This window comes from Phodopus roborovskii, unplaced genomic scaffold (genome assembly GCF_943737965.1).
Source record: "Phodopus roborovskii unplaced genomic scaffold, PHOROB, whole genome shotgun sequence".
Taxonomy (NCBI): Eukaryota; Metazoa; Chordata; class Mammalia; order Rodentia; family Cricetidae; genus Phodopus; species Phodopus roborovskii.
Genome location: NW_026126413.1, coordinates 16,711,673 through 16,738,604, shown reverse-complemented (window position 1 = coordinate 16,738,604; position 26,932 = coordinate 16,711,673). Strand labels below are relative to the sequence as shown.

Below are 26,932 nucleotides of genomic sequence, written 5' to 3'. Positions count from 1 at the left end.
TTTTGCCTGCATGTATATCTCTACGAGGGTATTGGGTACCCTGGAAGAGGAGTTACAGATAATTGTGAGCTGTCATGTGGGTGCTGTGAATTAAACCCAGGTCCTCTGGAAGAGCAGTCAGTGCTCTTATCTGCTGGGCCATCTCTCCATCCCCCAATTGGAACTATTTTTAAATATGATCCATGTAACATCACAAAAGTCTTAAAAAGGTGGCTGATCCAAGGTATAATGAAGTAGGCAGGACTTACAGAAAGGCGGGAAAGAGTGCTTAGTGTCATTTCAGCTTCAGAGAGAGACAGAGAAGAAAATGTAATAAAGGAAAACAATGTTTTTTTGAGACAGGATCTCATTATGTAGCATTGGCTGACCTAGGGCTTGCTGCATAGTCTGACCTAGAACTCAGATACCTACCCGCTTCAGCCTCCTGAGTGCTAGCATTAAAGGCATATGCTGCCATGCCTGACTTTTTTATTTATTTATTTTTTCTTTATGGGTTAAAGAAATCATCAGACATCTACCATGATGTAGATATTTTCACTTCTTTCATTTTCATAGTTCCCAAAGAGTAGTGCGAAAGAGCTCTGTGTTGCCAGAAAAGGTCCCAAAGATGTAACGCATTCACCAGTGTTATATAGTTTACTATAGCATTTCCTAAGCTCCTGAAAGTGGTAGCGAAAATGTATTGGGTTGGGCTTGGGCATTGAGATGCTCTTCTCATTTTGCCGTTGAAAGCATTCTCATTCAGTTTACAACTCCTAGGGCATGCCTAAAAGGCAGAGCTTTCCTGGATGATTATTTTTAAAAGTCCCCTCATTTCCAAAACTGCTCATGACAAATTTTAGAAAATAAGAAAATTGTGACTTACATCATGGATACAGACCCTGTCATGAGTATCAGTTTAGTTTTAGTTATTCTGCAGTGTTTCTTTGCTAGAACTTTCTGTGTAGTACCCACAGATTATTGATAGTAATCAGCTTTTCTACACATGGGGTAGAAAAGAAAAGTTGATACTGGAGAAATTAAACTCCAGCATGCCGCAATGTTCAGACTTTTTCGTTATTTGTAGTTATTGAGCCAGTTGTTGAATAAGCTCTTTCATCCTCTGGGCATAGCAGAGGTTGTGGTTGTTATACAGAAGCTGGTTCCACCAAACAGAAACTGCTGCCATGAACCAGTAAAAAGGACACTTTTAGATAGACGACTACCTGTTATAGAGATGATGACTTTTAAGACCATTTTAGTGAGTCACAACTGGAATTCAATTAAGAATATTCCTTGGAGCCAGGACTCTAGCTAAGTTGCTAGAGTACTTGCCTAGCATGTACACGGTACTGGCTTCAGTCCCCAGCTACTGGTGACACATGCCTGTACTTGGAGATAGAGGGGAAGATCAGGAATTCAAGATCACTTTGAGGCTGGTCTGGACTACAAGGCTATAAAGAAGACTGGCTGAAAAACAAAACAAAACAAAACACAAAAAACAAAACATCAAAGAGCTGGAGAGATAGCTAAGTTGATAAAGTTCTTGATGTGCATTCCCAGGATCTTTGTGAAAATTTGGGCATGGTGGCATGTATCTGAAAACCCAGAGTGGGGATTTAGGGGAGTGGTAGAGACAGGTGGATCCCTGACCTTACTCACAAGCCAATCTACTTGAATTGGTGAGATCCAGGTCAGTAGAAGAGCTGTATCAAAAAGGTGAGGTGAAGAGCTATTGAGAAGGACACAAGGTCGACCTCTGGCCTCTGCCACCTGCACCCATGTATATGCCACCTGCACGCATGCACACACAGAAGAATATTTATTTCCAAATTAGAGGTAGCATGGTTTTAATGTAAAAATAGGTTTCAAAGACAATTTCAAATGAATGGTTGTAACATTGTCTAATGCTGTCATAATTCAATGGATTTATTAACTTCTTAATTTCATAATTTGCTAACTAATTTTATTAGAAATAAAGCAATGAGAAACATTGTGATTAGATTTGTGATTAGAAAGAGTAGCTGCTTATTTATTTGTTTATTGTCCTTAGCTTTTTCTGAAAATTGTATGTTAAATCATCTAATGATGATTGGGCTATAATGAATATTTGAAATTAGTTCAGTGTAGCAACAAAACCCAAGCAGAGTTTATAATATTTCTTCTAAAATTGAAAACTCAATAGTTAGTGTTGCCAGTTGCATAGCCAATTATCAAGCAAAGTAAATACTTAATATGGTTTCTTGTTCTTTCAATAGGTTTTATTGAAAACTACAGCTGGAGATATTGACATAGAGTTGTGGTCAAAAGAAGCTCCAAAGGCATGCAGAAATTTCATTCAGCTTTGCTTGGAAGGTCAGTATTGCTTTTGTTATCATTCTGGGGAGAGACTTGCCTTAGTTTACAGGTAACGAGAGTGTGTTGGGCATTCTGGCCTGCTTCTGTAATTCCAGAACTTGGGAAGTTGATGCAGAAACATTTCTAGTTTCAGACTAGCCTGGGCAACACAGTGAGACTGTCTAAGTAAAGCCCTGGAAGGATGAACTTTTTTAAAGATTGAAAAGAATGAACTACAGTGTGTTTTTCACGTTGAGGTTTGGTGTTAGGTTCATGATGTTGTTGAGCGGTATATAAGGAAATAGACTGCAGGGATAACAACTTTCGTCCAGACAAACTATAAATTGTTATACTTTTAACAGACACTAATCATGCCTGATGTTGATCTCCTCTACTAATTGCCATTCACTCTATCTTTCATTCTTTAAATATGGATATCCCCTAAGTTTGCCTCTTATTCCATGTTGTCTTTTCCACTCTTGTGTTGTCTTCAGACAAAAGACTGTTATTTTCAGAACTCTGTTCATTTCTTCCCTTCTTGTGCCTAGTTGATCTGATGGGGTAATGGGTTTCTCTACTGGACACTTCTGTTAGCTACCACTAAACCAAGTCCCACCTTCGTCCTCAGCCGCCCAGACTTCCGTTTCCTACCCTTCCTTCCTCAGCTGCCCGGACTTCCGTCTCCTACCCTCCTTCCTCAGCCGCCCAGACTTCCGTCTCCTACCCTTTGTCCTCAGCCGCCCAGACTTCCGTCTCCTATCTGGTCTCCCTCTCATTTCTTTGCCTTCTGTCTGTGCACGTGATGTTTGAATTTTTGCTTTACTTCCTAGCTTTCCATTCCACTAACCACATGCCTTCAGTCAGCCTTTCTATTTCCTGAACATTCCCTTTCCTCTTCTGCACACCCTCATACTCTCTCTCTCTCTCTCATACATTTCCCACCCTGTTTTCATTAAGTATAACCAATTTTTATTATTTCGTTCAAAGTCTGTTTTTCTACAAAGCTTACCACCTGGAATTCACTGATTTGTTATCATCTTGAGTCATAACATGATTATTTATCTTTGTAAGAAACTTGGCAAAATTTTATGTTCACTTGGATTTTTTTTTTTTGTTAGTGGATGTTTTTTGTATGCAGCTATATATTCCATACACTCTTAGCAGTTTCTGGTTGGCATCTAGAATGCATTACATACGACTTTAAATACCTCCAGTGGTGGCAAATCAGTGTCTTCTAGTTATACCTGATTTTTGGAGACAGTATTATTCATGGTGTCAGAAAGCAATATTTTGGATGAGAAACAAGGTATTTAAGAATCTACAGTATCCTGTTGTATGACCTAGACAAAACTCTTCAAATAGAAATTAGGTAAATATAACACTGCAGGGGGAAGATTAAAGAATTAATAATAAAAGAATCCAATCTCTCAGATGAGACAAAGGAAATATGTCTGCAAAGACCATTATTAATAATTGCTATGGCAGACAGGCAGGAAATCAAATCAGACAGGTAGTTTAGTTAGAGAGGCCTCGGATAACTGTCAACAAAACTAAGAAACAAGGGAGACAGAGAAGTCTGACTTCTGGGAATAAGTTTAAAGAAGTCTAAAGCTCAAATTTTACAGGAGAGTGAAATTACAAAAACACTAGAAAGAGTGAATGGTAAATGCAACCCAGGACCAGGTGAATGAAGAAACAGAAAGTCTCTGTACAGAATGCGACAATGAAATAAACATGAGGTTCAGCTCGATGCTGACAAAGCTTCCTTGCATCAAAAAGGAATTATTCTCCCATTTATACGAAGACTAGGAGATAAAAGAAAATTTATAGAAATAACCAGAGCAATTTTCATAGTGAAACAGGCAAGAATTTAATGGAATTATTGTTGGGAAGGCAAACTAAAAACCTGAGAAGACTAATTTTTTTTAAAAAAGATACTCCTGGCAGGAGAGATGGCCCAGCAGTCAAGAGCACTGGCTGTTCTTCCAGAGGCCCTAGGTTCAATTCCAAGCACCTATATGGCGCTCAAAAATGTCTGTAACTCCAGTTCTAGGAGATCCAATGCCCTTTCTGGCCTTCAGGGTCACCAGGCATGAATGTGGTATGCAGACATACATGAAGGCAAAACACACATACACTTATTAAAACACACACACACACGCACACACACACACACACACACACATACACACACACTCCTTAGATGAGTAAACTAATACAGACAACTCCATTTTATCCTTTGAGTGTCTGATTCAAAGAAGTTAGAATGTTTCTGGGTCTTGTAATGCACTTTTCAGTACAACAGCAGTAATGCCTAGTTTTCAGAATGAAAAGAAAATGGACAGAAGCCTGGAAGGGAGGGTGCTCAGTCTCCCATGTGTCCCTTGATGAAACAGACTTTTATGTTAAAAGATGGTGGTCACATTCTTTGCAGAACTCAAAGATCTGTCATTATGAATTTAACCTTGGACTTTGAGGTCTTCACTTATAGTTAGGGAAACATCTGAAATAAATATGTTGTGAAAATTGACATTCTAAAACATGTTATAAAACTATTAAAAAAGAAGGTAAAGAAACAAAGCAAAAGGCTACCGATTTTCAGTTTTCATAGAGGATGCCCTATAACTCAGTGGGTACTATTGATGTTTAATAAGGATCAGGAGAAACAAATAGGCCGAATAGATGTTTATTCAGGGAGAAATAACGCACAACATAGACAAATGAACACCAGCGGGTTCCTGGTCCCAAGGATGCCTCCGGAAGTGCTCCTGTCCCCATGCTGCAAGCAAGAGAGCACTCCTGGGGTCCCTTCCTCAGACTTAGTTCCCCCAGGTCACGGCTGGCCCTGTCTCCACCCCCAATGGGCATGGTCTGTGCCACAGGTGCAGACAAAGTGAATGTCTCACTACAGGGTATCATGCTTCTTTCTTACCTAAGTTAACTTTTTCTTTCTTAATGATTTTGGCTTCACAGAATAAAATCCTATGGGAGACAATATTTTATCTCTGCTGCATATTTGTGGCTAGAAATATACTTATAACATAAAATATATTTAAATTCTATTAATTATATATTGATTTCTGAAAATTAATTGAAGTGAATGACTATTTGATTGGACTAAAATATATGTTATTTGTTTTATTTGCTGACCATTTTGTTTGAGGTGACTGCAGTAGACAGTGCTGGAACTATGGTTAGTTAATAACTTTATTATCTGTGGTTTTGTATATTCTTCTCGTTGGTAAGTTAATTTTCTGTCAGGGGAAAAGGAAGAGTCTCAACACTGTTGGCATTTGGGATGGATTAGGCTTTGCTGTGGAGACAACCCTTTGGATTTGAGGGTGCTTGGCAGCATTCCTGCCCTCTTGAATTCCAGTAGTATTCCTCAGTTGTGATATTTCAAAATATTTCAGAGTGTTGATAATTGTCCTCTGGAAAGCTTTGGGCCTAAAAGCATACTTAGCATTCTGGAAATTAAATCTGTGGCTCTCTTTGTATATGAACTGTGATAACTAAAGTCACGCTGACTTTTATAAATTAATGTATTAATTGTTTTTCAGCATACTATGACAACACCATTTTTCATAGAGTTGTGCCTGGTTTCATAGTCCAAGGTGGAGACCCCACAGGCACCGGCACTGGAGGAGAGTCCATCTATGGAGCCCCATTCAAGGTCAGGTCCATTTGTTGTGTTCTAGGTCAGCTCAGAATGCTTCTTCCCAAGTAAGAGTGTCCCCAAGAAAAACATTCCATGTAGTGTACAAAATCAGTGGAGTTAGAATTATTTAGAGATAAGAGCAAATATTACCGACAAAGCATTCTTTCTGATTTATTTTGTGCTAGATTAAGTTAAGGGAGAGCTAAGGACTCCAGAGAGAGAGGGAGGGAGAGACCGGATTTGGGAAGAAGGCCCCCATGTGGCACGTTGTGTGAAGTCTGGCCGTGTCTCATCCCAACAGTCAAGCTTTAGGACTGTGGGTGTGCTAATTTAGATTAAAATAATTCGATTTAAGTATTATGTGGAATTTTCAGTAGTCTCCTTGGGCTGCTACAACAGACTGTGAAGGGAAATGAGAATTTCTCTTTTTCAGTTGTGGAGGCTAGGAGGTTCAGCGCACAGTGTCTAACCATCCTTCTTCCCGCCTTGAGGAGGTATGGGGAAGACAAGACCATGTCTGGTGTCCTGACTTTCTCATGAGGATGTGAGTCCTATTGGACTAGAATGAGAGCCCAACTTTTATGACTTTGTCTCAGTTTTTCTTGTTTGTAGCCTTTCCCACCTTGTTAGAACCACAAATACAGTTGCACCAGGGATGAAGACCTCAATATAAAGCTTTTGAGGGACCAAGCATCCACACTGGAGTTACTGTCTATTATGTACTTACTGTCCACTAAAGATCACTATCGCACAAAGCCATGCAAGGTTGACAGTCATAAGTGAGCAGAAGGAAGAGCCAAAAACACTAGGAAAAATTTATATGAATAAAAAATGGGAATTTAATTTAAACTTTTCATAGACTTATTCATTTTATGTATGAATGTTTTGCCTGCATGTTATATACTTACCATGTGCTGCTTGCTGACAGCAGAGGTCAGAAGAGGGCATTGGATCCTGGAACCGGAGTTGCTGCTGGTTGTGAACTACCATGTGGATGCTGGGAACTGAACCCAGGTTCTGGGAAGATTAACAAGTGCTGATAACTGCTGAGCCATTTCTCCAGTTCTGACCTGTGACTTCTTGAGTGCCAGCATAAACTTAAGCAGGAAAAGAGTTAATCTGTTTAAGAAATTAGGAACAGTTATGGGCTTATGTACAGCAGAAATTGTATTTGTTAATAGTCTAATTATAGCAGGGTTAGCTTTTTTTGAGTGAATAACTGTCAGTGGTTCTTAAATAGGGAAACTTGAAAACTTTGTATTTATTCTAGTGGGAAAGATTGTCTGGAGAGTCCGTTCATCTTTCCCTGTTCAGTGTGATTTTTAATTATTTCAAAGTTTCTATCGAGTGCCCTACTATGTTGCCTTGGTTGGAATTTCAATATAGTACAGACTGGCCTTAAATTTGTGACTGTCTTTGTGCCTGAGCCACAGTTCCTTACCATGGTGTGATCTTGATTGTTTGGAAAACAGTGGGACTTCTTTTTTATTAAAACTTGTTACCAGGTGATAGGACACAGGAAAGTAGGACACAGTATTTAAAAAATATCTCAGCTGTCACTGTTAATCACATCTCATAATTGTAGGACCTTTACTTCGTAGGAAATATTCCTATATCCTGTTCAAGCTGTTGTTTATCCTGTTGGTATTTCCTTTCTGAGATTTTTGCTTTTTTTTTAAATACTACAGTAGGGTTACTATTGCTTTGATAAAATAACATGACCAAAAGCAACCAGGGGAGGAAAGGGTTTATTTCACTCATGTTTCACATAACAGCCCATCATCAAAGGCAGTGAGGGTGGGAACTCAGGCAGGGCAGGAACCTGGAGCCTGGGGTGGGGGGGGGGCTGATGCAGAGGCCATGGAGGGGGCTGCTTACTGGCTGCTCCCCATGGCTTGCTCATCCCGCTTTCTTATAGAACCCAGGGCCTGGGGATGGCTCCACCCACAGTGGGCTGGGCCCTCTACCATTAACCACCAACCAAGAAAATGCTTTACTGCCTGATCTGATGGAGGCATTTTCTTTATCAGGGTTCCCTCCTCTCAGATGACTTTAGTTTGTATCAAATTGTCATTAAACTGCCTGGGACACATGGTATAGAAATACCACAGATTTAAACAGCAGGAGTATTTTACTCACAACCCTTCTGAAAGTTGATCAGTCAGAGGTCAAGGTGTTTGGCTCTCTGCTTTCTGGTGTGATGGACTGAGTTCAGCTCTTAAGAATAATATATTAAAGAAAAATAGCATCTAATGCTTGGAAAGCACTGATTACAGAAATGGGTGTGTCATAGATGATCCCAGTGTAGGTCTGAGGGGAAATTCTAAGTAGCTCTCAGAACAGTGGTCCTGTACTGTTTTAATCTGCCAAATGAGACTCTTACCATCTCTGAGGGGAGTTGGCTCAGGGTGGCTTTTAAAAGCACAGTAAAATCACTAACACATCTTAGTTAGGTCTCTGAATTTAAAAAAAAAAAACAAGAAGAAAGCCACTGCTTCTTCACAACACCACATGGGACCACATGGGAAGGAGAAGAGCTGGCTGCTTCACAGTGGTTCGAAGATAGGTTTCTTGAGTAGGGAGATGAGACAGACCCTGAGGCCCTTTGAGTCTCTTCCTCTGTGTGTGCGTAGACTTCCATAAACAGCTATGTGGCTGAATATATTTAGAAGATACAAGGTGGTGAATTCAGGTTGAAGAGGATTGAACAGATAGTAAATTTGGATTTGATTGTACTTCAAAAATCAGTTACATAAAGCTTCAGCAGTTTTGATTAGAAGTTGTCTGAGCCTCGCTGGTCTGCTGCATAGCTGATTGAATATGAAGGATCTTGTGACTGAGAACAGTCACTAAATCTCTTTCATTCTTGCAGGATGAATTTCACTCTAGGTTGCGTTTTAATAGGAGAGGACTGGTTGCCATGGCAAACGCTGGTCCACATGATAATGGCAGCCAGTTTTTCTTTACCCTGGGTCGAGCAGATGAACTTAACAATAAGCACACCATATTTGGAAAGGTTAGTCTCCATATATTAGATATATGGTTTGGTTTTGGTTTTATGATATTTTTTAAGTTTCTGTGATATATACAATTAACATATAATGACTGCCTTCAAACATGTTATACTTGTTTACTTACTGGTTTCAAAAATGATGGAGTGTGTTCCTCTTATGATGAACTGTAAAGGCTCCCTACTTTGGGTGCTTCAAGCCAATCATTTGTCACGGTCTACATGTGTTCTTTGTCATAGTGTGGCATTAGCTACTTAAGGCCACTTAGCCAGTATTGTTCATACTTAGCCCAAAACTGTTTTATAGTTTAAAGTTACCAATGATAAATCACCTTAAATTTAAAGTGGACGTTGTATTAGTTCTGCTAACTTTTACTGGAAATATTGCTATGAACAACATATGACATTTAACAACAAATGAAAAAATGATCTTCCCGTAGAATTTTCAACAGTTCTCTTTAGAGAGGGACCCTGGAGGCCTCTCTCGCCCATCCTCTTCCCTTCTCATCTGAATATCCCTGTACTTAATGCTTAGACATAGTAGACATTAATGGCTTCTTAGCCCCCTCTGCTGGTTCAATAAGAATTGCTTCCTTACGTCCTAGACAAAAATGGGTTCTGCCTATGAAAGGATGGAGACAATTCAGTACAGTTGGACAGTTGAACATTCAAGTCATACCCAAACTGTAAAATGTATCAGTTACTTATTTCTTAAGGACATGAGTTAGGAAATATGTACTGTCATGATGCATTCCTAACACAGGTTTTTCTGGCAGTCATGGATTTTTCCTACTTTTAACTTTTTTTTTTTAATTAGGAAGATGAGATTTGGGTTCCTATCTTGTATTGTGTTTATCACTTGCTGCTATACGACCCAGGCACGAGAGAACATATAGCATAGCAGTCCATGGGTCTGTACTTTCTACCAAGAAAGGCAGTCTTCTCACTTTTAGAGTCTTTTGTAGATTAACTTAGGCAGTAACCTGAAAAGTGTTATCAGGCTGTCGATGCTTAAGCTGCTTTAAGTCCAAGTTTGTTTGTGATATTTGAGAGAACTATCATAATAAGAAGGTTGACACTGTATATTTATTTTTAGTAACTGACATTAGTATACACTGGAAATATATGAGGTTTATTAAGAGACTGAGCCCCTCTGTCTTTTTAGCATTAAAGTGAGCATGCTTTGCCTTCATTGTTCATAGTCTCAGTAAAAATATGAAGATTCTCTTTAATTATTTAAAGAAGTACACTGCTTATGGAAAAGATGAATATAGATGTTTGTGGTCATGGTCTGTGTTTTTGTTTGGTAGGTTACAGGAGATACAGTCTACAACATGCTGCGCCTAACAGAAGTAGACATTGATGATGAGGAAAGACCCCGCAACCCACATAGAGTCAAAAGCTGTGAGGTAGGCACATGGCTTCTGGGTACTGTGGAACAGACACAGTTAAAGCATTAGATGAAAGCTTTATACTAAACACAATGTTTAAGAACAATTGCTGATACAGATTTTTTTTTTTTTAGTAAAGGCTTTGGATCCAGATATGAAACTTTAGATGATAGTACAAAGAATGAAAAGTTCAACTCATAACGACAAGTTAAAGGAATTAGGTTTCTTTGCTTAAAGAAGTGGATTTTCGGTGAATTGTTAGTTTTTATTGAGGAAGTGAGGTAATCCTTCAGAGCATTTGATATGAAGTCCAAATGTCTGAGTTGGTTCCTTATGTTTTTCCTTCTGTAAAATAGGTATCACATGAAGTATCTTTTTCTTGAAAAGGATATAATGTTTTGGGAGGATCACTGGGGCCATGTGACTAGAAGTGAATGTACTGTGTACCCCTGCACAGATGCAGTTTATGTAGGGAGGGATTAGATGCTTATGTCAGTACATTTCAATATTGTTTTTCATTTCCTTATAAAATTAAAAAACTGGAATAATATCTTCAAATTGTTTCTTTTCATAGGTTTTGTTTAATCCTTTTGATGACATCATTCCAAGAGAAATTAAAAGGCCCAAAAAAGAGAAGCCGGAGGAAGAAATCAAGAAATTGAAACCCAAAGGCACAAAGTAATTATAGTAGAAAGATTTTTTCTTCAACTTTAATAGTGACACTAATTTATTTAGTTAATTTCTTTTTATAATCATTGTTTACTATAAAGGGAAATGTCATTTTGAACCAGAGGGCTAACAGAATTATAGGAGAGAGTTTAAAGTGAACATTTCTTACATTTAATGACATTATGTAACTTAAGCTAGAAATTTATCATTGCAAATGGCCATATATGAATAGTATTCATTACATTTATATAGCCAAATTATTGAGAAACATTTATTTGTTTGTAAGTTAATTTATCCTTAGCATAAAGAGTTTGGGGAGGCAAGAACACTATAAAGAATACTTTTAGTGTGTGTTAGAAGATTGTATACTTTAATCTGCTTTGGTGCTATTCAAAATAATCTTCTTATAAATATTTTTAAACAAAACTATTTTATTATTCTGTTTTTCTCAAAGATATTTTCTTAAAAATAGCAATTTATTTTTAATAGTTTATTAGTTTGTGCCAATATTGCTTACATTTTTTTTCTGTTTCATTAAAAAAATATACAGTTAGATTTCAACTTACCATTTCACTGAATTGTAGCATCTTATTTATCAGTGTTAGGTATGGGACTGCTATACTCAGTATCACTGAGCTTTGGCTTTGTCATGCAAATATAGTGGTGGTTACATTAACTACACACCTGGTTGTTAGGAAGGTTAACTGAGAGTGAGTCCATACAAATTCCCTGAAGGATAGGTGATTAGTACATGCTGGGTTCCCAGCAAGTAAATACATTAACTGTGTTAATAAATTGTCAAATACGAGCCAGACACTTTAACAGGTGTCTTGTGGCAAAGTCCGTTTTACTAGTGCTGTGTGTTTGATTTTCTTTGGTCCCACCATCGATTTCTTACTCCAATTCATTGGTGCTGAGAGGTCATTGTCACTGTGTTAGGACGCAGTGTTCCAGTATTGCCATTTAGCCTGATGAAAAGTCTGAGTTCTTTGTGTGTTTTTTATTATCTTGTTTTCATTCAGAACAGTGAATGAAAGCATTCCTTTTATTCATAACAAGGGATGATGTGGCATCATTGCTTGCATGTAGATTAAAAAAAAATACTCCATTGCTGCCAAAGGTTTTACTTTTTCCAGAACTCAAGAGAGTACATTAATAACTTACTGCTCAGTTACCTGAGGCTTTGTTGTTTAGTTTGAAAGATCTAAGACTTCCTGCCCATAATTTCTTGTGTCTCTTAGTTTTAAAACATTAAGATACATCTGTCAGGTGTTAAAGTAGTTTAATTACTCTCCTGTAGTACACTCAGCATTTCTTCCAGCTCCGATAACTATCAAAGCTTATTTCTATCATGGGTGATAGATGGACTGCACTACGGTACTACCTTGGGTAAGTCTGTGGTAAGCAGTTGAGGGGACTTAGTGAAACGTTAGTGGTTTGAGGCCAAACCCTTGGCTTAGAGTTGTAGATGCTGGAACACTCCTGCTGAAGACTAGGTGGTCCTGTACAAATAAAACGTATTACTTAGAAACCTGTGCTGTTGCCTGGAAATGGGACATTTATGAATTTTGTCTAACTTTTCTCCTGAATTTTCTTTTCTGATAGGAACTTTAGTTTACTTTCTTTCGGGGAAGAAGCTGAGGAGGAAGAGGAGGAAGTGAACCGAGTCAGTCAGGTAGCTGCCCTTCGCCCTTTGCTTTGCATTCTTGTATCTCCTGCTCTACCTGGAGCAGCGTGCTTGACTTCACTTGCGTAGTAAGTGTGCACTGTATTGCCACGTACAGTCGTTTGTGCAGATTCTGAGTTGATTTGCTCTCAGAGAAACACTGTTCATATTTATTTACTTTTAATCTTGCTATTTTTCTGTCAGTTGAAACCAGTCTTAAAATATTTTGAATGGTTTGACGTTACGATTCAGATTTTAGTTGCTGTTTGCCTTTTATTTTGCTATATGACGATTATTATTATTAAAATAGTCAGTGACTCAATTATCCAATATTCATTTTAATGTTATTTCCATATATTGTGTTCGCCTCATTAATTCTCAACTAATTCCTGTCACAGCCTTTTTTGAGATAGCTGTTGTTGTGAACCTTATTTATATAAACACTTAGATTTACTCAGAAGTAAACAAGGTTCACAATAATACCTATAGATTATAATTAGGAAGTCACATACCTAGTAAGATGCTCCAGCTGGAATTGACCTCTGAGTGAGGCTTTCTATAATTTGAGTTTCATCTGGAGAATCTGCCGTATTTTGTCTAGTTTTGGAATGAACTGTGAAATTTGTACCCAAAGAAAATCACCGTCAGAGGTTTTTGGTTCCAAATGTTGTGCTTTGTGTTTCTTTCTTGGACGTGACTGAGAGCTGAGAATTAGATCTAGCATCTTTATTAGTACTTAGGCTTTCCTTGCTTGTGAAGGTCTCCTGTTTGTCCCCAGTGCCACCAGTAAGACAGACTGAAAAGCACACCATCAGAGTGAGCCTGGCTCAGGGAGGGTCATGCGGAGCACAGGACCAACACTTGTGCAACAGAACTTTCCCTGGGGAGATACTATACACATCTACTCACCCCGGATAGGGAGCTCACAACAGACCACATTGTAGATACCACCATCTTGGTGAACCAGTGAGTTTTATTGAGGTTATTTTTGGGGGAATGGAGCAGAAATGACTCAGACAGTGGCATCACCAAAGCCCATCTCAGCATGACTGATGGGAATGTAGAGCATGCCACATGCCAGCAGGCAACTCAACAGAGTGTCCCTTCCAAATGGCTCAGTTAATCCCAACCTCTTCCAGGCAGCGTGGCTATTTTTTTTACTTGTTCCAGGTAGCTAGTCTGGTTCCAGAGTCTTTGCAGCTTGGCTCGTCTGAGAGTGATATTCAGTGCTCTTTATTGTTTTCTCTTGGGAGGTAGGGACCTAGTGAATCTGGCTGGCTTCAGGGACTTCCTGACGCTATTTTGAGTTGCTTACCTTCTGGCTTGAGAAAGTTCCCTGCAGGATGGTGTGGTGTGCTTTAATAGCAGAGGAAACTGCAATACAGTAGCACTCCCCTTATATGCTTGCATTAAAACTGAATTAAAATGGGCGTGTGGAAAAGACAATTTGTCCCCGACTTTTGCTTGCTTCTTATAGTATCAATTTTAATAACATGAGATCAGTTACTACTTATCTGTAACCAGTACACTAAACTCTCAAAGATAGGCTGAATATTTCTTTTGCCTTTTTACCTTTATTCTAAGCCACTTCAGGAAATGTTTGTATATTAGATTTCAAAAGTAAATTCATTTTTAAATGAAGACATTCCTATGACAAGCATCAAGAATTACTCCGTCGCCATGGTGCCGGAATTATCTTCAGTAGATGCCAGTGATTGGTGTTGCATTGTTGGTGATTCAAATTTGTACCTCATCAGAATGACGAATACAGAATGCTATAATATGCCATGATTCCGGAGGTTTGTTAGTGAATGAACAAAACCATAATGTCAGATCTGGGAATTACCAGTTCTTCTTGGTTGTTGTTATCTGAAGTTGTCAAGTTCTGTAGGGCATAGTAGAGCATATCTGTAGTCCTAGCACATGGAAGGCAGAAGCAAGAGATTTCAACTTTTAGCCAACGGGAGCTATATAACCCTGCCGCAAAACGAGATGTCAAATTTCCCTATGCCTTTCTTAGGGTATCCCGAACCCCACTTTTCTTTTCTTCTGGTATGTTCTCTACATTTCTTCTGTTGTCCTCCTTGTTTGCTTAAGAGTTAGCTGCACTGACTGTCACCTCATCACTGCCCCTGTTTTCCTAACTGAACTGCCCAGGCTGAGCTAGATACGCCTGCCTCTGACTGTTTGCCTACGTCAGCAAAGTGCAGATTACATTGCTGTATAACGTATTTTCCTCTACTTACAAAATGTTTATTGCTGACGCAGTAAACTTTAGGTTGTTCATAGTTTAGTTTATTACATAAGTAATTCTTTTCACAATGACGCTGTGTAGCCATTATTCCTATGTTGTAGCTGTCAGGGACTTCTAATGAGGAGATGGTGGAATGTGAGCTGGGCATACAGGCTTTATAGCTTCTTAGGCCTCTGCGATGATTGTGAGTGATGCAGAAGTTCCCCCCAAGCCCAAGCCATTGGTGACGCCGCTGAGAATTTTCACTGGTAGTGTGGGTTCTGCATGGAGGGCTTGTATGCAGAACTCTTAACCTGCTTACTAAGTCCAGCCACCTGGAGAAAAAAGATGGGAGGGTGGGCTTGTCTTGTATTTTTGTTGAAATAATGTTTCAGATAATAAAGTAACTTTTGCTCATAATGACTTTAAGATAGACTAGGAAATTAGTTTGAAATTTTTCTGTTAGCTAAAATTAAATGTTCCAAGCTTGTCTTTGTTCTGCTGCTGTTTCCAAAGGAGAAAAAGAATATGCTTAAGTTCTGCTGCATGCTGAGAACTTACATTGCAGAATCCATTTGTGTTTGCTGCAAGACTGAAATGTGAAAGGATTCCATCAGAATAACCCCTAGCTTCCTCTTTCTTGAACCCGAGAAACTTCCAGCAGCCGAGAAAGAAGAAAAGCCCTTCTCTCTGCCAAGGAAGTTTCAGCCGCCATTCTCTCTCAAGGAGAATTGCTGTCCCAGTGCTGTGAGAGCCTCTGTATTTCTCCAATCTGACCGTGGCCTTGTTCTGGAGGGGAGGAGTGCTGTGATAAAAGCCACCTAGCTGCCTGTCCTGGCTTGCTCATTCCCACCCGCTTCCACCTGTCTAGTAGACGCCTCTCTGAATAACTCCCCAGTTTCTCAGCCCTTGGCCATGGTGAAACCCTTCATCTCCCACACCTCGCACCCCTGCCACGATACATTTTGTGACTTTTCTGTTCCCTCATGTCAGTGATCAGTGTCCTCCAAAGCACTGGAGCTTCACTTCTGACTTCCCTCTGCACTATGAATCAGTGCACGGTATTTTTGTGTAAATAATTTTACGTATTTTTATTTGATATGCATTGGAGTTTCACCTGCATGTATGTTTGTGTGAGGGTGTCAGATCTCCTGGAACTGGAGTTACAGCTTTGAGCTGCTGTGTGTGCTGGGAATGGAACCTAGGTCCTTTGGAAGAAGAGCCAGTGCTCTTTCACAAGCTTGCATGGAATCATTGAAGACGTTTTTTCAAGTCAGTGTTTTTTCCTTTTGTTGTAATTTGTTAATACCCTTGTTTAGGCCTTCTGTATTTCTGGCCTAGGCTGCTGCCTTATCTATCCATGGGTCTGCCAACACCCTCTTTTCCTTGTAGTCATGGCTACCAGAGTCACCTTCCTGAAAGCCTAATGTTGCCATAGCCATGGCTTCCTTGACTCCCCACCAACCCACTTCCTCCTAAGCTTTATTTCAGATTAAATCACTTGAGGTAATCTTTTTTTTTTCTTTCCCAGATCCATGGTGTCCGAATTTTTTTAGTAAGAGGCTTGGTAAAATTATCAGCGATGAATTCTCGTGGAGTTCATAGCAGAGAAATATCAGGGTCACCACAGTGGGGAATCTATGTGGGTCACTGTTTGCAGTTTTCTTGCTTAAAGTGTCCCATTCCATATCTAGATGCTAGATATATATTTATTTTCAACACCCAAAGTATCATCTTTTCTAAATGGCTTTTCCAGTGTTTGTAGATCTGTTCTGGTTCTACCCTAATGTCTGTTGTTCATGTTACCCTGCATTTCTTTGCAAAGCAGCTTTTTTGCTCTATTATAAAGGAGGCTGTCATTGTACTCTTGAATAGATCATTCCAGTATTGAATATTTTTTTGGTTTAAGGGCTGAATAAAGTTCTGGGCTGTGAGTTTCTTGAAGGAAGATTCTGTTCATATCTGAATCAACAGTAGAGTAGCAATGACTTAGATTCAATGCCATTGAAATCATACAAATCCACTGAGACCTCAGTTTCCCCTGACACTGTGACCCTGAATGATTGCTCTCACTTTCAGGCTTCCTTTGTTTAACATAAAAAAGATATACCTGCTAATGTTGTGAATAAAGATACTTTGATATATTAAACCATCCTGAAAGATGCCATTGAAGGTTGTGCCTTTAAATAGAACAGTATCTTTTATGTTATAATTGCTATTTTATTCGTAAAAAGCTGAACAATCTAATATGTTCACAATTATTATAAGAGGCTGCTACCCTCTTGTCCAAGTCTATAGAGAGCTGCTGAGAAATCTTACCACAGGCTGGACAGAACTGGCCAGTGTCCTTCCTAAGAGGCAGCCTGAGCAAGCTTGGGGTACCTGTGTCTCCTTCACCTAGTGCCTACTAGCTTGTTCTGGCCCATTTATCTGTTTCTGTATACTGTGTAATAGACAACTGGGTAGTTATATCTGAGAAAACAAAGTAACAAAAACAGTTTGAAATTCACTGTCTTAGAGGACAGAAATTGCTCTAAGATCTGGGTAAAAGCCAAATCTAATTTTATCTGTGTTTCTTTAGTTCATGTACAGTTATTCAGACCATGAGCTTTTTCAAATGCATTTTCCTTTTTCGGTAAAACGAGACCTTGATAAGAAAAAGGAATAGATTGAGTATTAGATGTGGTTTTAAGATTTAGTCTCATCGCTAAGTGTTGAGATAACTAGAGCCAAAGCCAAGTGAATCCTTTAGTGACAGAACGATTTGAAGTTTCAGTGCTTGCATGAAATGAAATATTTCTAAAAGGCTTACAAGTAATTGTTCCATTATTCACTTGCTTATCAGGTTCCTATTTTCAGGGGCTCCACAGTGGTAAGCGTTATTCCAGATCTAGATGGCCAGTTAATAATTGTTGCGGTCGCATTACTGTATGTGAGAGAAGAAACCTGAGTCCCCTCTGGTTTGTGGATTATCAGTGTGAGATTACACACACTCTTTCACCTCACTCCTTTATGTGTGCAAGGTGTCTCTCCCACGTGGATTAGCTTTTCTTTACTTGTTTCAGTATCTTGTGTACTACCTGATGAAACCCCCTTTGAAACCATAGGATTTTATAGCTCCAAGGGATCTAGTCCAGCTTCCTTTCTTTATAGCTGAGGAAACTGAGACCCTGGCTAAGTGACTTGCCAGACTCAAACCTGTTTCCTTTCAGATAGGATTGCATGATAGAGGGATGCTGCAATAACCATATCTCAGCTCAGGAAAGCACTCTGCCGGCTTTCTCATGGTGATCCTATGGGCATGCGAAGAAATCTAACCTGGGAGATAACACTGCCAGGTGGATTCGTAGCTGAGTACTTTGGCCCACATGGTGCTGTCTTGTCAGTCTGTATGATACTTTTTTGTTTTTCTTTCTTTCTTTCTTTTTTTTTTTTTAAACTCTTAAGTTGAACCATAATAGGAGTGTTTGTAAGTTCTGTATATTAGTTCAGTAAGTCCACAGTATGTAGGGAAAGACAGAATAATTAGTATATCTTAAACTGCAGCCTGGACACTCACATGTTTTTTATGTTGCTTTTCATTCTGGGAATTCTTACACACAGTTCCTCTTAAGGCATCCAGTTGCTTAGGTGAGGCCCACTCACATTTTGGAAGATAATCCCAGAGACTGCTGATCTAAGTTAACCACATCTACAAAAAATACAACATCTAGACCAGTGAGTGGGAGAGGTCATCATATGAATGAACTATCGCACAGCTAGAGGCAGAGCCCAGACAGACATCCTGGCTTGTTGACCAGTGTTGACCCTCTCTGTCAGCATGCCTTCTGGCTCTTTCTGCCTTTTTCCTTCCTTCCTGTACTCTGTTTTGATGCTAATGCTACATTTCTGCTCTTTTGCTGCCTCTTTATTTTTCAGTATGAAGTTCCAGGTCCACCCCGCGTGCTGTTCATTTTTAGATATGCCAGCAGTCAGTTTTGACTTTCTTGTGAAGCTTTTTATGCAGAATTCACTAAGTATATGTAGCCTTGTTTTTAACATCGAAAACCTTTAAGAAATAATAACTTCAAGAAAGGTCATTCAGGAAGAATTAGCTTTAAAGAGAGAGTCTCGGAGACTCTTCTAATTTTTTCCATTCTTCACTAGTTTGTTTCTGTGCTGTGGAGGTTTACTGTGTGGGAAAGGGTGTGTGTCTAAAAGCTGCTTTTGATCCTCTGTCTTCACGCTAACTCATTTTAAAAACTTAACTGAAATCTAGAGTGGTAATGATTATTCAGCTTAATTTATGAGTTCTTCCTGCTTTCAGGTCTTATTTTAAATCACTATGAAACAACTTTATTAGGCTGTTTAAATTGAGTTTTCATTTGAGAATGTAACAAGAACCCCCCCCCACCCCCACTCACTAAGTAGCCCTGGCTAGCCTCAAATATGCAATTTCTCTGTTTTAGTCTCCTGAAGGTTGGGATTACAGCATGCAACACTGTACTTGGGAAGAGCTTTTATTAAAGTAATTATTTTAAATTGCCAAATAAAATTCTAAATATTGTATACAAATTAATGTGTATACAGTAAAATGTCTGAGTTAAGCTAATTAACATATACCCATTTCACCTACCACACACATGCTTTGGTAATATCATTTAAAATCTGTCTGTGGGGCTGGAGAGATGGCTCAGTGGTTAAGAACACTTGTTCAGAGGACCCAGTATTGGTCTCCAACACCCACATGGCAATTCAAAATTTTCTGTAACTCTGGTTCCAGGTGATTCATTCAGACCTTGAGGTTACCAGGCATGATTGTGCTGCACATACATACAAATAGGCAAAACATTCATATACATAAAACAAACAATTAAAACAATAAATTAAAATCTCTGATTTTTCAGGAATATAAGGACTTTTATAAATTAACATTACAAATTTTGGGCATGCATTTAATACTCTCCTGTGAAGTAGATAAGGCTGCTATTCCATTTTGTCGCTAAGTGTTCTGAGATCTTACAAAATTTATTGCTTCCACAATTATGTTTTCAGCTAAAAATTTTACTGTTGTGGTATATTAGATTTTGAAACTCATTTGCTCAGAGATTGTCACCTTTTGCTGTTGTTACTATTTTGAGATGGGGCATCAGGGTTTTGATTCCATAGGCTTTTCCCTCCGGGGCCGAATGGACCCTCCTGCTCAGCCTGCGTACCTGTGACTGAGCCCAGGCTGGCATCACTTTGGGCAGCACCTGTGGTATTATGCTGTGTCTTTTCTGCTGTGCCCCTTTCTGTTTGCGAATGCTGTCCCAGTCTTCGTAGTTAGACAAGGCATTAATGAGTCATTAGTTGACACTCTGCCCTTTCATCACCCCTAAGCTTTTAAAGAGGCTGTGGAATAGCAAGTGTAGACTGATGGCTAATCTAGAGCCTTCGGTTTTTAAAACTACACATGTCAGTGTATTTAAATTCACTTTCTTGTTTTGTGATAAAAACCAGACTATTGAAGTTTCTTCAGAACTGGGCTTGAGTTGCCAATGTGAATACAGGAAGTAAGATGTGCCCCAAATATAAACGTTCTCTTCACCTCATACTGATTCATTTGCTGACCAATAAAGATGCAAGATCAGAATTCTTCTAAAAATGTGTTTCTAGTGGTCTGGGAAGGCAAATTAAAATGGGTGATAACAGGAAAATTAAAACAGCAAAAGATGCCATGGTATCTGGTAAAACTCAGACTTCCAAACTCCTTAAAGTTAGATTATCATTATGGTTACTGAGGCTTTTCAAAACCTTTGGTGGTGGTACATCATGCCTTCAATTAAAATGTGTGTTTGTGCTCAGGATGTAGCTCTAGAGACACTTGGCTGAGTACATGTGAGGACCTGGGTTAATCCCTAGAACTGACTCCCCCACCGCCAGGATGATGAGTCTTTAAACAACACTGGTAGTCTGGGCACCAACCCACCCATCCCTGTAGTCAGAAAGACGAGGACGCTCTGTTCTTCAGCCACAGATGCTGCCATCTACTCGCTCTTCTACGCACTCGGCATTGCACCATTGCTAGAGAAGATGCTGGTAAAAGCTTTATTCAGGGTCGAAACATTACAAAAGCCAACATCTTAGTCTGTGCATCTTTGGAAGATTTGTAGAAATCTGTCTCTTTGAAAAAGGAATTGTTGTGAGAGTTGGAAACTCTGCACTTGTATGTAGGTATTTTTAGCAATAAAGCACAGGCTGAGAATGCAACATAATTATTTTAAATACCTTAAATTATGTCTTTAATTTACTTGATTTGATCTTTGAAGCATAGAGAATCCCATGCTGATACAGAAATGTTTAAATCTTTGTTTTGGGGTTTTGTTTTTTTTTTTTTTTTCATGAAGGTATATTTTTTATGGTATATACCCATATTAAAGTAATATCAAATTATTCACAAATTAATGAGTGAAACAGAAGAGCAATTTAGAAAATTCCCACCATGCAATCGGGAAGTAGGTGGGCTAGGGTTTACAGTGCTTGGTCTGTGGGGACCTAAAGGACATAGAAATGGATCCATTTGGATTCTGAGTGTACTAATTTAAATCCTCTCCCACTGGCTAGCTCTGTGACTCCTATTCAGCAGCTTAATCGCCACTGTCTGAAATGCGGCTATGTTCTACACCGTGTGTTTGCATTAGAGAGGGAGAGGGAGGGGTAGAGCAGTGTGTAGCTATGACTGGCACCAGGAACACTTAATAAATCAGAGCAATAGCAGACATATTTAGTTCTGCTTCCTGTGGTAGCTTTTTGTAGTAATGGTTCCTCGTTTGTTTCCTTATAAAAATGTCGTTGTTGAGAAGGTGAACTTTGAAATTAAAGCACTTCCTTTGATACTTGGTCCCTAGTGAGTGTTATCATCTTGAGATGCGCTTCTGAGTGTCTGTCTTCCATTTGATACATAGCAACCTCATCTGATTGCTTGGGGATGCTTTTTAAAAATCATCTTGGGCAGCGTAGACTGTATGATGAAGGACAGTACTGTGCATGTATTCCAGTTTATTCTCAGGCCCTAACTTTATGTTTTTATGTATGGGTTGTAGGAATTACTCAGTTGTATGTATATCATAAGCACTCAGAGCTGGCAGGCTACAGTGCTTTTAACATTGTCACTTTTTGTTGGGAAAGATGATCCTAAAAAAGTATTTTTGAGCCGTGAGTGGTTCTGCATGCCTGTAATCACAACACAAGAGATGCTGAGGCAGAAAGATTATGAATTCTAGGTCAGTCTGGGCTACTTAGAGAACTCAAAGCCATCTCAGGCTAGGACTGTGTCTTTAAAAAAAAAAAAAAAAATACAAATTAATAATTTAAGTAAGTCAATAAAAATTCCATTTTCAGTCAGTAGAAGGATTCTTATTTCTAGAGCTTTGCTTACAGTGAACCTTTCAGAAACATGTCTTTTGCTAGTCATACCATGTCCTTATTAAATTTTTGTAAATTTGTTAATTTTCATTTTTGGAAGACTTTTAGTTTCCTACTCTCAGCTATATTGTGTTCTTTCCCAGAGCATGAAGGGGAGAAGTAAAAGCAGCCATGACCTGCTTAAGGACGATCCGCACCTAAGCTCCGTGCCAGCTGTGGAAAGGTTAGTGTGGTGTTGAAAGCTGACTCCAGCTTTTAGGCTTTATCTCATTCTCTTGCTTTCTTTGTTAGCAAGCAGACCTCATAAATTTCCTAAGCCTAGCCAAAACAATAATACATTTTGATAAGTGATTCATCTTAGGCTAGTCTGAATACTAGATGCTGCTGTAATAACTTCATGTTGCATTGCTGTCTTTGGGCATTTTTGTTTGGGTATCATGAGTAAGCATGAGAGTATAAGGTTACTGGAAGAAGTGGCCACATTCTGGGCCAATTTTCTCTGTGTAAATTCTCATAACTTTCAGAATTGACAGAAATCCATCTTAATTGTCTTTGTTGCTTCTATTTCAGAGGTGGGGCATTAATTAATGTTAAATGTATTGATCACACATGATATATTGGCCAGTCTCAGACAAAGCTAAAAATATTGTTGTACTAAGGTTAACTTATCTTCAAAAATCCTGTTTTAAAATGCTCTTTTCTTAGGATTCTTCAATTTGTAGGATTTGGTCCCTTTAGCAGCCAGAACCTTTTAAGTTGTAGAAAAATTATTTTCAGCAAATGAAACAGCTTGATGGTGTTTGCTTATATTTGAAAAAGAAAAATATAAAAAATCCAGGGAATTCTCGTATCTGCTACTGGAGCATGTCTCTTCCTGTTTATAAAAGGTGACCACTTTTGAGCATGTTCCCATCTGTTGTGCAGTGCCGTTCTGAGAGTGCCATGGTGGAAAAACAGCACAAAACATTAATTCTGGCAAACTAGTTATAAATTCCAGTCTATATATAAGTGAATACTTCTATTGGTTTCACTTTGAAGCTAAAATATATTTGTTTTACTTATTTTTGTAGTGAAAAAGATGATGCAACAGGAGATTTAGAAGATGTGAGTATTCATTTTAGTACAAATATAGCTTTATAAATAGGTCAAAGTTTTACAAATTACATTTTCCTTAAAAACATACATAGTATATGTGATTTTAAAATGAAAATAATTTCTTTTGTTACTAGAATATATTTACTTCCAAATAGATTTACATATTTCCCCACTGAGTTGCAGTCTCGTATGTGAATCTCTGTCCTGGCTTTTCTGTCTGTCACATAACATTATGTGAATACTCTAAGTGGAAATGTTATAATTTTATTATGTTAAAAGTTTAAATGAGATATGTGAGCATCCTTCATGCTATATGGGAAATGTATAGAAGTTATTTGTAATAGTTTATTCCTTTTTTACATTTATTGGAGAAGATTCTCTTTTAAGACTGTACCTTTATTACTAACCAACAATGATAAAAACAGAAGGAGAGGCCATTGAGGTGGCTTCATAGGTAGAGGGGCTTTGCATGGAACCTGAAGATAGGAGCCCAGCTTCTTATTCACAGGGTAGAAGTAACACAAACACACACACACACACACACACAAAGTAAGAGCTAAAATAAGCAAAAGGAAGATTTCCTTGTATTATATGAATGATAAAGTTTTTCAAATTATATAAATGCCCTGTTAGAATAAAACATATTAATGTGTGTGTTCCATAATTCCAAAGAAAATATGTAACTTTGCATGTACAGAGATTTACCTATCACCGCAGTCGAAAGGGGGGAAATTCTCTGGTCAGCTATAGCTGGGTTAACGAGTATCTGCTTTGTGAGGAAAACGTTCCTGACAGAGAAGAAACTTGGATCTTAGAGTAGACCAGACGCGAACTCGGTCATAGAAGAGGAGGAGGGAAAGGTGGATGGGATGGCATGGCATGCTCTAAAGCACCTTGTTCAGGAAATGCAAGCTGAGCGTTAAAGTTTGGGGAAGCTTGCTGTGTTGCTGTGTGGAGAGGTGAGCGGGCGGAATGTAAAAGGAGTGACCAGTGCCAGTCTCGTAGGTAGGAGAGTATATGCTCCAGGAGCCGACAGCCAGCAGCAGGCCAGTATGGCCAGTGTAGTGATGAGGGGAGTGGGGGGGGGGGAATGGAGGGACTGGCGTGCTCACACAGGGTCACAGCCGTGCTGAGGAGTCTGGGCTTCATCTTAAAGGTAATGAGTAACAGTTGAAGGGTATTGGTTAAAGAGAAGGGTGCATGGTCAACCCTGCATGGTAGAAATCAGCATGGTGACATTTCTGAGGACAAGTGAGCATCCAGGGTAAAAGGGCACTGTGGGAAAGCTGCCGAAGGGTGCATGCTCTGCGGAGGGAGATGGGGCAGGAGTCTAAGACAACCACCAGCTTCTGGCTTGGCGGCCTGGTCAGCAAGGTACCAAAGACAAGGCAGGCTTGAGACCGGGCGGGAGATGAAAATTAATTAATAATGTGTATACTTTTGGATGAGTTATATTGAAGACATCTGGTTACAATAATATAGGCTAGAAAAATACGGTTTGCTCTTAAGTTTATGGGTGGGATGAGGTCACGTAAGGATAGTGTTTGGTCTCTAACCTGTTTTAGATCTCAAAGCCTTTTAATATGTGGGTCCTTTCCCTGCAAAGAGTCTATACTCACAAACAGAATCTTACAACTTTGTTTTATATCTGCTAAGGCCCAAACACGACACGTCTGTCGATGTTTAAGAATGACTTACACATCTTGCCACACACATGCAGTTTTTATCCACAGACACTTGGTTTAGTAAGTGTGTAATAACGCTTGGGATTATATGTAATCAAGTGATAATTTGATTGATTCTATACTGAATCTTTCCACATATGAAAATCAATATATGTATTTAAATATATAGGTCTTTTTGTTTTGTTGAGACAGGGTCTCACTATATAGTCCTGGCTGGCCTGGTACTTGCTCTGTAGATCAATTTGGCTTCCTTCTTAGAGAAGGGACCGCTCTGACTGCTGGATTAAAGGCCTGTGCTATTACGCCTGGGTGGGTTTTATCATTTTAACAGATAATGATATGGGGAGTCAGAGAACCAGACTTTGAAAACCACTGCTGTAGGGGTTCATAACCCTCAAGTCAGAATTCTGTCTTGCTGTGGTTGGCAGGCCAAAGAATCACAGGAGGTGAAGAACCCTTTTGGTATAGTTTCTTGTTTTTCTTCCTTCTCTTTCCTCTTCATAATGTCGGGAATGTAAAATAGTGGGCAAATAGACCAGATGCTAACATTCGTGGAGTGTTCTCCCTCATTGTCTGAGAAACAAACAAGGAGCTTGTAAATCACGTGTGCTGTACACAGAGGGAGGAAAGAGGAGCCTGGGCTGGGAAGGTGTTTGCTTGTTTGTTTGTTTTTAATTGTTTTCCACTAAGTGGGTAGGCAAGAAATTTATACACATTTGGATATCTAGATTAAGAGTTTCAGACTGGAGAGAATGTCTCGAAGGAGATGATGTCAGGGAGAAGGTAGACAGCCTCAGGCAAGATGGGGACTCATTGCAAAGCTTTCAGAAGAGCAGTGACTGCTGTGTCTAAGATTAGGAGCCCGAGGGGGTTGGGTTGGGTTGGGTTGGGTTTGGTTGGGTTGGGTTTGGTTTGGCTTGGCTGTGGTGCCAGCACTCTGATGGGTTTTGCCCCACGGCCCTTCTGTTTGAATGAATTCCTGGTTGCTGTTGTGCTGGTCAACTGCCTCCAGAACCACATTTCCTCCAGGGGTAAGGATAAGACTGTGCGGTCCAGAGAGGGTGCTACACAGAAGAGCTGCAGAAAGTGAGCCCAGTATCCCTCCTGGGATCCCATCGTACATTAGCCTAGAGCAGAACTGGACAAACCTGGCCTAGAACCTAGCAAGCACCTAAGATGAGTCTCTGGAAGGGGAAGGGGAAGCAGCGCCTGGAAAAGACTCACTTTTAGTTCTTACAGGATGGAGAAGATGAGAGTGCAGATTGTGATGAATACATTGATGATGATGAAAAGAACCTGATGAGAGAAAGAATCGCAAAAAGGTTAAAAAAAGACGCAAGTGCAAATGTGAAATCAGCTGGAGAGGGAGAAGCAGAGAAAAAGCCGGCCAGCCGCAGGTGAGTCAGCCATTGTGCATCGGGCATCCGCGCTTCTGGCTCTTAATGCCTCTCTTCACCTGTGACTGAGGACTTGAAATTGCATAATGTTTCTTAACTGTCAGGCTGTGAAAAGTCAGTCCCCTTTGGGACCTAAAAAAAAAAATCAGAATTAAAGTAAATTTAATGTACAGTAAACAGTACATTAGCTGTATGTATGCAATTGTGTTTGCTTAATACTAATGAGAACATTGAGTGATTTTTATGAGACATACATCCTGAAAAACTTTAGGTGAGTAAAATTTGTGCAAATTGCTGAATAAAGTGGCCTGAAACCATTCTTAGACATCTTTTCAAGTCTGATGGGCTAAAAACCACTTACCTCTCTGATCGTTGGCATTATAAAATAAATTTCAGTAAGTGCTGGAAATTTTCTCTGGTGGTAAA

At 39.2% G+C, this 26,932-nt stretch overlaps 1 protein-coding gene across 1 annotated transcript in view; it reads left to right on the top strand.

The window, feature by feature from the left end:
* The window catches only part of Cwc27 (CWC27 spliceosome associated cyclophilin), a 162,540-nt gene that overhangs the window by 3,568 nt on the left and 132,040 nt on the right, over positions 1-26,932 (top strand). Inside the window, exons 2-10 of the mRNA XM_051182887.1 lie at positions 2,238-2,334; positions 5,877-5,989; positions 8,847-8,990; positions 10,295-10,393; positions 10,950-11,053; positions 12,650-12,719; positions 22,473-22,552; positions 23,400-23,433; positions 26,349-26,506. Of these exons, the coding sequence (XP_051038844.1) occupies positions 2,238-2,334; positions 5,877-5,989; positions 8,847-8,990; positions 10,295-10,393; positions 10,950-11,053; positions 12,650-12,719; positions 22,473-22,552; positions 23,400-23,433; positions 26,349-26,506 (899 nt within the window). The remainder of the gene's footprint in view (positions 1-2,237; positions 2,335-5,876; positions 5,990-8,846; positions 8,991-10,294; positions 10,394-10,949; positions 11,054-12,649; positions 12,720-22,472; positions 22,553-23,399; positions 23,434-26,348; positions 26,507-26,932) is intronic.